The 12,259-nt window shown below is 43.6% G+C and overlaps 1 protein-coding gene across 1 annotated transcript in view; it reads left to right on the top strand.

Annotated features, from left to right (window-relative positions):
- Nucleotides 1–12,259, top strand: part of LOC147103254 (mannosyl-oligosaccharide 1,2-alpha-mannosidase IA-like) — a 216,401-nt gene that overhangs the window by 85,735 nt on the left and 118,407 nt on the right. Inside the window, 2 exon segments of the mRNA XM_085962703.1 lie at nt 2,089–2,204; nt 7,014–7,094. Coding sequence (XP_085818829.1) covers nt 2,089–2,204; nt 7,014–7,094 — 197 coding nt within the window.

The raw sequence follows: 12,259 nt of genomic DNA, 5'->3' as shown, positions 1-12,259 counted from the left end.
ACAGCTTATCAAGGAATGTTGTGGAGGCAAGTAGTTTAGATATCTTTGAAGCAAAATTGGGCAAGTGTCTTGAAGAGAAACAGATTATTGGATACAACTGCCGGCCCAATTTCCTCTAGGCCTGCGTGCTAGGCAGACAGAGTGCACCCAAAGTGTGCTGTGTGTAACCTGATGTCAACCTTACTCTATTTGTAGGTTCAGGTTACTTAAATGGCCCAGACACTCCTCAAGCACAGGCCCACCTCCTAGCAGGTCTTACAGCCTGGGATTGGGTGAGAAGTGTCAGCTGCCATTATTGCAACTTTTTAGCTGCTGTTTATAAAAAAAAAAGCAGTCAGAAAATGTCTAGCTGATCCTTGGCGCAGTACTTCTGTTAAGAGAAAAAGAGGACTTTTAGAGCCACTGCCTGCCCCTCTCCGATCGTCCAATCAGAGGGATGGATGCAGTGGCTTAGGCCCACTACTACTGGGGCAACTTAAAATGGGGGCCTGGCTACTGAAGGAACAGGAAAATGAGATGAGAGGTCCTAGAATTCCACCTTCCACCTCATTTAAATGACTGGTTCTCCCCACTACCCCCACCTCGAGGAAAGCTGCAGGAATCTAGAAGCAAGGTAAAGTGGGTGGAGACCTGGCCTAACAGGTTTGTGACGCTATTTCCTGTAGTTTGCACCTGGGGAATAAGTGCTCCCTGAGCCTTTTGCATAGGAAAATCAGCCCTATTTTTTTGCAGCCTTGAGGTTTCTGTGTTTCTCATTAAATATATATAAACAATGCGAATGTATATTTATACACTCCGGGATATACCTGTTTATACACTGTATGAATAGAACTGCGTTTATGTGCTCAACCATAAATGTATTTTGATGCTTTGGCAACATAAGATGTAACTTATCATGCCAATAAAGCGATTTGAATTGTGAATTGTAAATCAAATGGAACAGGGCTACAGTATGTTGATAAGTAAGAAAGATTATGGGGTTATAGAGAATAAATTTATGAAACCATCAGAAAAGTGTTTAGCCTGAATAAACAATAAGGCACAAAAGCAAAATATTGCGTATGCTGGAAATCTGAAATAAAAACAGAAAATGCTGGAAATACTCAGCAGGTCAGGCAACACCTGTGGAAAGCAAAAGAACGTTAACATTTCAGGTCAATGACCTTTCATCAGAAGTGGAAAAAGTTAGAGATGTACCAGGTTTTAAGACCTGCTGAGTATTTCCAGCATTTTCTATTTAAGGTAAATACGGTACTGAGTTGCAGAAATAATACAAATCTGAACAGTTGGAATTGTTACTGTACAAGGTATCGGTTAGCTCTCATCTGTAGTTACAGTCATCAATTGAGTCATTCCCGGAACCGGTGAAGGCAGCAATGAAAGTAAAGATCATCATTGTTATCAAAGCAAGAAACAACAATCAACAATGAACAAAGCTGATAAATCAGAAGTTACAACAGTGTTTGAATGTAAAAGTTGCCTTCACAATTAAGTAACCAATTACTTTGGAAGAAAGCTATTGCCATTTGATGCTGTGGAGACAGAATGGTTTCAATCCCTATAGCAGGAGTGCATAACACAGCTTAAATTTTGAAGATGGTGAAAGATTGACTGATGTTTAAATAAAGTCTCTAATTTTCTTTTTGCCAATGAAATGATACTCTCTTTAGGCTTTTATTTCCTACTTTGTTTGTAGACACTCTCTTTATTCTTTGGTAGTTTGGCCCTATTTTGTTACTTTGTTCCTTTTTATAAGGTTCTGCCTGCACTGGGCATCTTTTCTAGATCCCTGATGATCCTTGTCTCTTCCCCATCCTAGACAGTTGATCAGAAGCAGCCCCTTCATACTTTGGTTGCTCCCCTCTTTCCCTTTGAGTGTCAAAGTCCAGTTTATTGCTGCATTGTCAATTTTACTGTCTTTGAGGAATTGTTCATTGTTTGTTCCTGCTGTTTTTATATTTGTTTTAATGGCAAAGTAAAGCTAACATTATAAAATGAGAGATTGTGCTATAAAAATGATCAGTCAAAGGGTTAGAGGTGGAACAGTTTTCACTTGGCTGATGAAGCTCCATTATTGTCTCACTACAGGAGGCCTTCAGGGAGCTACAATTGTGGACTCTTTGGACACACTCTTCATTATGGGTCTTCAGGAGGAGTATAGAGAAGCCAAAGAATGGGTGGAAAACAACCTGGACTTTAATGTGGTGAGTTTACTGTCTTGAAGCTGATCACTGAGAGGAAACTGCTGCAGGTTTCATTATAGGTTTTATTCCGATATGGAAGTAGTGCCAATGGATTGCCAACGTAACACCTCTGTTCAAAAAGGGAGAAAGGCAGATGACAATAGACAAGTGAGCTTGACATCATTAGTGGGTAAGCTTCTAGAGGCCATAATGCAGGATAAAATACTCGCCTTGAAAGCCATGGGTTAATTGAGGATAGGCAGCCGTGTAAATGTTATGTCTGGAAAATGTTAATGGAATTTTTTAAGGAAATATTGACAAAGGAAATGCAGTAAATGTGTATAGATTTTCACACATTTTGGAAAGTGTGAATACGTATAGTGCACCAGTAATGGAGAAGGTAGATAATGAGTCTAGTAGCAGAGGCACTGATCAAGCAAACTGCACATGCCTGGATGATGTTGAGCTACTTGAGTGTAGTTGGGGCTGCACCCATATAGGTGGGTGGTGAATATTCCATCACATTCCTGACTTGAGCCTTGTAGATGTTGGAGAGACTTTGAGGGATCAGGAGACGAGCCACTCGTCACAGAGTGCCCACCCTCTGCCCTATTGTTGTAGCCATGGTGTTGATATGGCTGATCTAGCTCAGCTTCTGGTCAGTGATGACATCCAATATGTTGATGGTAGGTTTGTGCTGATTCCTTGTTAGAGGAGTTGTGAATGGATCTGAACACTGTGGAATCATCAGCAAATGGCCCCACTCCTAACTTTATGATGAAGGGAATGTCATTGATGAAGCAACTGATGATGGTTGGGCCAAGGACGCTTCCCCGAGAAACTTCAGCAGTGATGTCCTGACGCTGTGCTGACTGGCCTCCGACAACCACAACTGTCTTCCTTTACGTCAGGTATGACTCCAGCCACTGGACTGTGTTCCCTTTGACTCCCATTGAATTTAGATTTGTTAGGGCTCCTTAGTGTCATATTTGATAAAATGCTGCCTTGATATTGAGGGCAGCTACTGTCTCCTCTCCTTTGACATTCAGCTCTTGCGTCAAGGTTGTGTTGAGGTTCTGGCAGGACCTGGACTGGGTATTGGTGAGCAGGTTTTGGTTAGTAGGTTTCGCTTAGTGGCACTATTTTTGACTTGTCTTTATCACTTTAGTGATTGGGAAGAGGCTGAAAGGACGGTAATTGGCCTGGTTCGATTTATCTTGTTTTTTGTGGATAGGAAATACCTGGGCAATCTTTCACCATGTCAGCTGGATGCCAGTGTCATATCTGTACTTGGAGCAGCTTGGCTAGAGAAGCAGCTAACTCTGGTGCACAGGTCTTCAGTACTACAGCCAGAATGTGGTCAGAGCCCATGACCTTTGCTTGCGTCCAGTGCACTTAACCACTTTTTAATGTCACGTGGAGTGAACCGAATTGGTTAGATACTGGTACCGATGATATTGGGGACCTTGGGAAGAGGCCGAGTACGATCACTTGGCACTTTTGACTGAAGATATTAGCAAACGCATCAGCCTCATTCTTGCATTCGCGTGCTGAGATCCACCATGGTTACAGATGGGATGTTCATGGTGCCACCTCCTCCTGTTAGTTCCCTAGTTGTCAACCACCATTCTCGACTGGATGTGATAGGACTGCAGAGCTTTGTTCTGATATATTGGTTATGTCATCACTTAGCACTTTTTATAGCCTGTTGCTTTTGGTGTTTAGTATGCAGGTAGCCATGTGTAGTATCTCCATAGGTTCGGAGCGCATTCTAATAGCTGGTGATGTGTTTGGCATGCCCTTCTACATTCCGCATTGAACCAAAGTTGGACTCCTGGCTTGATGGTGATCAAGAAGTGAGCGACGTGCTAGGCAATGAGGTTATAGACTTTGGTGGTAGGCAGTTCTGTTGCGATTCATGGATGTCCAGTTTTGGGCTGCTGTATCTGGCCCATTAGCAAGGTGGTAATGCCACACTACAATGGAAGACCAACCACCTCCCCAACCTTCAGTGGCACACTATTGCTAAATCCCCTAGCATCAACATCTAGGGGATCACTGTTGATCAGAAGTTTAACTGGACCAGCCATATCAACACATTGCTACAAGAACACAGCAGCAGAATCTGGCTACTCTGCGATAAGTGGCTCATGTCCTGACTTTCAAACACCTCTCCACCTTTTACAAGACTCAAGTTAGGTGTGTGTTGGAATACTCATCACTTGCCTGAATGAGTGCAGCCACAACAGCACTAAGAAGATCAACACCATCCATGACAGAGGTTTGCTTGATCTCCAGCCATGCCACAAGACCCTATCCACTACAGGTGCATTGTGGCTGCAGTATTTACTATCTACAGGATGCATGCAGCAACTCGCCAAGTTTGCTTTAACAGCACCTCCCAGTCCTATGACCTCGACCACCAAGAATGACAAGAGCAGCAATATGGGAGCACCATCACCTCCAAGTTCCCTTCAAGTCACACATCAACCTGACATAGACATATATCACACCGTTCCTTCATCGTCACTATGTCAATATCCGGGAATTCCCCACCTGACATCATCATGAGGGCACTGTCACCACATGGACTGCAGCGGTTGAAGAAGGATCACCATTGCCTTCTCAGGGCAAGTTGAGATGAACAATAAATGCAGATTTGCCAGTGTCACCTGCATCCTGTGAGTGAGTTTTTTTTTTTAAAGTGTTTGCTTTGCAACAATAGTGAACCCTGTTTACAACATAGTTTGCAAACACCTCCTTTGCGAAACACCTCCGTTCAGTCTGTAAGGGGGACCCCGAGCTTCCGGTCGCCTGTCACTGTAATTCACCGCTCCACTCCCACTCAGACCTCACCGTCCTCGGCCTCTTGCATTGTTCCACGGAAGCTCAGCGTAAGCTCGAGGAACAGCACCTCATCTTCCGATTAGGCACTCTACAGCCCTCTGGACTCAACGTAGAGTTCAACAATTTCAGATCATAACATATATATATATTTTTTTTATCCACACTTTTGTTCTGTTCTTCTCTCCCACAGGGCAGCTGTCTTTCATTCTGCCAGTGCAATTTACACTTCATCTGGAGCCATCCTTTGTTTCTTAACCTGTCCCATTACCATCCCCTTTTGCCTTGAATATCTCTCAATGTCTCTTAATCTCCCCTGCCTTCTATCCTATCACAGACCTTCCCTTTTGTTCTTTCATCCCCTCCCCCATTTCCCAGCCACTACACTTGCTTAAAAATCTGTTCCATTTCCTGCTTTTCTCCAGTTCTGACGAAAGGTCATCGACCTGAAACTTTAACTCTGTTTCTCCCTTCACAGATGCTGCCTGACCTGCTGAGTTTCTCCAGCATTTTCTGTTTTTATTTCAGTGTGGACCATAGTCATTTTATGCCTGCACTCAGGATTAGTCCTTTTTTTAGCCCCTTGCATATCCATGAAACATCAGCTGAATGTGTGAATAATTTTAGTGAGTCTTCAATCTTTCTCTTTCTCTTTTTAGGTTACCTTTTTTGATCTCTTGTACTAGTTGACATGAATCTTGTCATTCATGTGGAAATGACTTATGAAATAATACAGGGCGGCCTGCTGGTGGCGCTGTCCAGGGAGAGTATAAATACTCGGGCATGGGGCCAGCTTGCTCAGGACATTCTTTAACAGGAACTAGTGAAGGACACAACTAGATGTCCGTGTTGTAAAACAGTTGATTAAAGCTTTGTTTAACGCTTAGACCAAGTGCCTAGTAGTTTTCTTACGTCACTAGTTCTCAACCATATTCATTGCTTTCATTTGTGCTGCAACTCCTGCAGGTTGCAGGATCAATTCAGGTTAAGTATACTAAGCTACTAAACCAGACATGCTTGACATTTGTAACATATTTTGATTGGCATGAATGGCTGCCAACAGTTATTCAGAGTCATCCTCATTGCTCACCGTTGCAATTTTATGAAGTCAAACATCTTTATGAAGACATCCCTCCAGCTTCTCTGGTTACATTGCAAGAGTGTTCAGTGTCAAGGCAATGACCTCCCACCCCTGCTTTACCTTCTGGTTACTGGTGAGTTGTCCTTACCTACTGTAGACCGGAATTCTCTATGCCCTCACACTACATTACAAAATGTAGTTGTTCCATCAGTAAATCTTGGTTTCATTTTCAGCTTTGTTCTTCCATTTTGCAAAGAAATTGTCCAATTCACTGCTGAATTGGCCCACAATCTGCCATTTATACTGGTTAAAGAGGCAGGTGCTTTCAGATTGACAATTCAAATATGTATTAATTTTGATGTAACCCAATAAACCTTAGCTCTGAATATGCACAGAATAATGTATAGTATGCTTAAAAAAAAGGCCAGTGACCAGAAAACATTAATCCATTTAATGAAATATTTGTAAGCTAACAGGAATTCAGCCCCTATATTGATATATGGTGTAGAGATTGACTCGTAAAACGAGGGCCAATTTCGGGGACCAAGGTCCTGTGCCCTAAGGACACTTGAAAAACGTCTGACCCGTATAAATATATAAATGATGGGCCTAACGCATGTTTAGATCCCTTCACGGAAGTGGGGCAAGAGCCGGAATGAGCTTTTCAGAAAGAAACATTCCCGTGGAGCCAGAACAAGCAGGAATGTAGTTGTTGCGATTACCCCCCTCCTGGGACTTAACTTCAGGCCACTCCCGGCGAGGCAGGTGGCTCAGTATTTTCTGTGTCAATGCGTGAGCTGCCTCTGGAGGCGCAACAGAGGATCAATTGCAGTAGCTTACAGAGAGATTCTGTAGATTGTATTTATTATATACTGTAAACTTTTCCCCTCTTTTTCATCTTTCAGAATGGAGAAGTGTCTCTCTTTGAAGTGACCATCCGCTTTGTCGGCGGGCTGCTGTCAGCATATTACTTGACAGGTGATGAGGTGAGCCACCTCCACAACACTCTTGCTTGACTCTAATCTGTGTGGCATCTTGAGAAAGGATTTTATTAGTGATTGAAATATTAGAAAATTATATATTATGCAGAGTTGAATTCTGCTTTCAAATGATTCCATTAGATAAATAGTTTAATGTAAATTGTGCAATAAAAGAATGTGAACCTGATGAAATTGGCCACAAGTTTGATGGCTTAATCTGTTAATTACAGGCAGGCACCTGGTAACGAGGGTCAGGAATCGGTTAATAGCATCTGTCATCTGCATAGAAATATATAGATGTTACAATGTGAGATCAGACCATTCCGCCCAAACAGTCCATGTCAGCATTGATCCTCCAAATAATCCTAATCACATGTACCGTCCTTCCATGTCCCTTCATTCCTTTTTCTTTTATTCACCTATCCAATCTAATCTTGAATAGTTTCTGCCTCAACTACTAACCATGGAAGTGAATTCCACAGCCTCTCAGCTCTCTGTGTAAAGAAGTTTCTCTTGCTCTCTCTTTTAAATCTCTTAGATTTAATCTTGTATTATGGCCACTTGTTCTAGACCTCTCTATTACTGGAAACAGTCTGCTTCTATGTACACCGCAAATGACGGTCAGGAATCTGGTAATTGCACATTGCTGTTTGTGCAATTTGGCTGCTACATTACAACAGTGACTACACTTCAAAAGCACTTCATTGGCTGTAAAGCACTTTGGGACGTCCTGGGGTTGTGAAAGTTGCGATATAAATGCAAGTCTTTCTTTTCTTTATTGGTGCGCAGATAAATCACAATAAATTTTATGCTGTTGAAACACATTTTCACCGTGAAGGAATGGCAATAATTCTACAAACCAGGGACATGTACCTGTTCTGCAGTTTGTGTGTTGCCTATGCCATTGACCACTTCCTACCCAGTAGCCTCCATGTCTTCCTTTGTTTTTTTTCTTTCTTTCTAATCTGTTAATCAGGAGTCTGCTAACGATATGAATCTGTTAATGGCAGTCAAAAATTTGCTAATGACAGTTCAGAATCTGCAGACAGGCTTTTTTAAACTGGCAGTCAGGAATCTGTTAAAGGAAGAAGCTTATAATGCTGCCAAAAAGAATAGTAAGCCTGAGGATTAGGAGGATTTTAGAATTCAGCAAAGGAGGACCAAGAAATTATTAAAGAAAGGGAAAATAGAATATGAGAGTAAACTAGTGAGAGACATAAAAACAGACCATAAAAGCTTCTATAGGTATGTAAAAAGGAAACGATTAGCGAAAGTACATGTTGGTCCCTTACAGGCTGAGACAGGAGAAATTATAATGGGGAACAAGGAAATGGCGGAGAAATCAAACAAATACTTTGTGTCTGTGTTCACGGAAGAAGATGCAAAAAACTTCCCGGAAATAGTGGAGAACCAAGGCTCGAGCGAGAATGAGGAACTGAAAGAAATTAGTTTAAGTAAAAATGTAGTACTGGAGAAATTAATGGGACTGAAAGCCGATAAATGCCCTGGACCTGATGGCCCACATGCTAGGGTGATGAAAGAGGTGGCTATAGAGATAATGGATGCATTGGTTGTCATTTTCCAAAATTCCATAGATTCTAGAATGGTTCCTGCAGACTGGAAGGTAGCAAATATAACCCTACTATTTAAGAAAGGAGGGAGAGAGAAAATGGGGAACTACAGACCAGTTAGCCTGACATCAGTAATAGGGAAAGTGCTAGAATCTATTATTAAGGACGTGGTAACAGGGCACTTAGAAAATAATAATAGGACTGGGCAGAGGCAACACAGATTTATGAAAGGGAAATCGTGTTTGACAAATCTGTTAGAGTTTTTTGAGGTTGTAACTAGCAGAATAGATAAGGGGGAACTAGTGGATGTGGTGTATTTGGATTTTCAGAAGGCATTCGATATGGTGTCATACAAGAAGTTATTAAACAAAATTAGGGCCCATGGGATTGGGGGTAATATACTAGCATGGATTGAGGGTTGGTTAACGGACAGAAAACAGAGAGTAGGAATAAACGGGTCATTTTTGGGTTGGCAGGCTGTTACTAGTGGGGTCCCGCAAGGATCAGTGCTTGGACCTCAGCTATTCACAATCTACATCAATGATTTGGATGAGGGGACTAAATGTAATATAGCCAAGTTTGCTGATGATACAAAGCTGGGTGGGAATGTAAGTTGTGAGGAGGATGCAAGGAGACTTCAAGGGGATATAGACAGGCCAAGTGAGTGGGCAAGAACATGGCAAATGGAATATAATGTGGAGAAATGTGAAGTTATCCACTTTGGTAGGAAAAATAGAAAAGCAGAGTATTTTTTAAATTGTGAGAGATTGGGAAATGTTAGTGTTCAGAGGGACCTGGATGTCCTTGTATACGAAATCACTGAAAGTTAACATGCAAGTACAGCAAGCAATTAGGAAAGCAAATGGTAAATGGTATGTTGGCCTTTATTACAAGAGGGCAGCACGGCGGCATAGTGGTTAGCACTGTTGCCTCACAGCGCCAGGGACCCGGGTTCAAATCCGGCCTCGGGTGACTGTCTGTGTGGAGTTTGCACATTCTCCCCGTGTTTCCTCCGGGTGCTCCGGTTTCCTCCCACAGTCCAAAGATGTGCGGGTTAGGTTGATTGGCCATGATAAAAATTGGCCCTTAGTGTTAGGGGGGATTAAATATGTGGGGTTACGGGGATAGGGCTTGGGTGGGATGGCTGTCGGTGTAGGGACCGGGTGCTAGGGTTTGGATGATCAGCCATGATCTCGTTGAATGGCAGAGCAGGCTCGAAGGGCCGAATGGCCTACTCCTGCTCCTAGTTTCTATGTTTCTATTTGAGTATAAGAGTAAAGGGCCTAGAAATTGAGTTGACGCCGCGCCAGGGCTTTAGCGCCGGAAATTTAGCGCCGGCGCTAATTCCCTTGCGCGCGCCAAAAATTCAGTAGCGCCGCGCCCAGACGGCTGCCGGCACTACTGGCGGGCGTGAGTGCCTCCCAATGGGTGCTGAGTGCCGCATTGCGGCGCTAATCCGGCGCTGCGGCACCCGATGCGGTGCGGCAGGCTGGGGAAGTGCAGGCCTCCTCCTCCCGTTAAGGAGGCGCTGCCTTCACCCGATCGCTGGCCGTTTGATTTTTTCAAAAATGAGCCCGGCACCTCGGACAAGTGCCGGGCTTGCAGGCCAGACGCATCTGTTCCGCGGGGGGGGGGGGGGTGGAGGAGTCCGGGGAGGGAGGTGCGGGCAGGCGGCCGGCGGGAAAGCGGCCGGCCGCCGCGCGACCTTAATGCGCCGGCGCTAACTTGTGTAAGACTCGGTTGCCAGAGTCTTAGTTGCGGCTGCCACGGGCGAGGCGGCCGCAACTGAATTTCGGCGTTCGGGCGCGTTGCCACGGCAACCGGGACGCTGCGCACACCGATGACGTCATCGGTGCCGGCGCAGCGCAACCGGCTAACGCCGATGGCAGCGCCGAAGTGAATTTCAGAAACGGCTATCATTGCGGCGCTAGGCCCTCTAGCGCCGCAAAATGGGCGCTAACCCTACTGAATTTTCAGCCCAAGACGTCTTACTGCAATTATATAGGGCCCTGGTGAAATCATACCTGGAGTATTGTGTATAGTTTTGGTCTCCTTACCTAAGGAAGGATATACTTGCCATAGAGGGAGTGCAACGAAGGTTCACCAGATTGGTTCCTGGGATGGGGGGATTGTCCTATGAGGAGAGATTGAGTAGACTAGGCCTATATTCTCTAGAGTTTAGAAGAATGAGAGGTGGTCTCATTGAAACATACAAAATTCTTACAGGGCTTGACAGGGTAGACGCAGGGTGGATGTTTCCTCTGGCTGGGGAGTCTAGAACCAGGGGTCACAGTCTCAGAATAAGGGATCGGCCATTTAGGACTGAGATGAGAAATTTCTTCACTCAGAGGGTGGTGAATCTTTGGCATTTTCTACCTCAGAGGGCTGTGGAGGCTCAGTCGTTGAGTATATTCAAGATAGAGATCGATAGATTTTTGAATATTAAGGGAATCAAGGGATATGGGGAATAGTGCAAGAAAGTGGAGATGAGGTAGAAGATCAGCTATGATCTTATTGAATGGCAGAGCAGGCTCGAAGGGCCGAATGGCCTACTCCTGCTCCTTTTTCTGTTAATGACAATCCGAATTCTGGTAATGGTTGTCATGAGTCTGGTATAGACGGTCAGGAATCTGATACTGATAAGATTTTGTTAGGGAAATCAAAAATCTGTAATTGACTCGGAAATTCGTTACTGCCAGAAATCTGGTAACATCAGCAATATGTTAGTGGCTTTCAGGAAAGTGTGAATGATCCAGTACAAATCTGTTACTGTCAGCCAGGAATCTAGTATATGCAATCAAGAATCTGTTCAAAGCAAGAACTGTTAATAATTGCCCAAAATCTGCTAAATATAAATTTGTTAATGATAATCGGGGTAAAAGAGGAGGAAGTGGTGCAATTGGATAGGATAAGGAAATGGTACTGAAAAAAGTAAGTGGAAAAGGCACCAGGCCCTGGTGGTTGCATCCTAGAATGTTGAGGGAAGTCGGTGAGGAAATAGCAGATGCCATGACCACAATCTTTCAAACATCCTTGGATATGGAAGTTGTACCAGAGGACTGGAGGGTTGCTAATGTAACACCTCTCTTTAAAAAGGAAGAAATGGATAAATCAGGTAATTATAAACCAAAACAAAAGCCAAATACTGCGGCTGCTGGAAATCTGAAATAATAACAGAAAATGCTGGAAATACTCAGCGGGTCAGACAGCATCTGCGGAGAGAGAAACAGAGTTAACGTTTCAGGTCGATGGCCTTTCATCAGAACTGGAAGAAGTTACAGATTTAACCGTTTATGAAAAGAGACAAACGGAAATCCCGTCAGAGAGAAGAGCAAAATTCTTCCAGGTGGGATGTTCCTGGAAGAGAAGTGGCAGTGAAGTAAACACCAAAACAGAAGTAAACTATTGTGGATGCTGGAAATCTGAAATAAGAATAGAAAATGTAGACCAGTCAGCCTAAAATTGATAGTGGATAAGCTTCTAGAGACCATAGTACAGGATAAAATTAATATCCACCTGGAAAGGCAAGATTTAATTAAGGCTAGCCAGCATGGATGTGTAACAGACACAGAAAAATGATGGGCAGGAAAAGAACAGCTG

The sequence above is a fragment of the Somniosus microcephalus genome, chromosome 20 (genome assembly GCF_052327205.1).
Source record: "Somniosus microcephalus isolate GS21.2 chromosome 20, FLI_Smic_1.0, whole genome shotgun sequence".
In the NCBI taxonomy this organism is placed as follows: domain Eukaryota; kingdom Metazoa; phylum Chordata; class Chondrichthyes; order Squaliformes; family Somniosidae; genus Somniosus; species Somniosus microcephalus.
The sequence above is the reverse complement of the archived record's forward strand: the minus strand, read 5'-3'. Positions and strand labels throughout refer to the sequence as shown.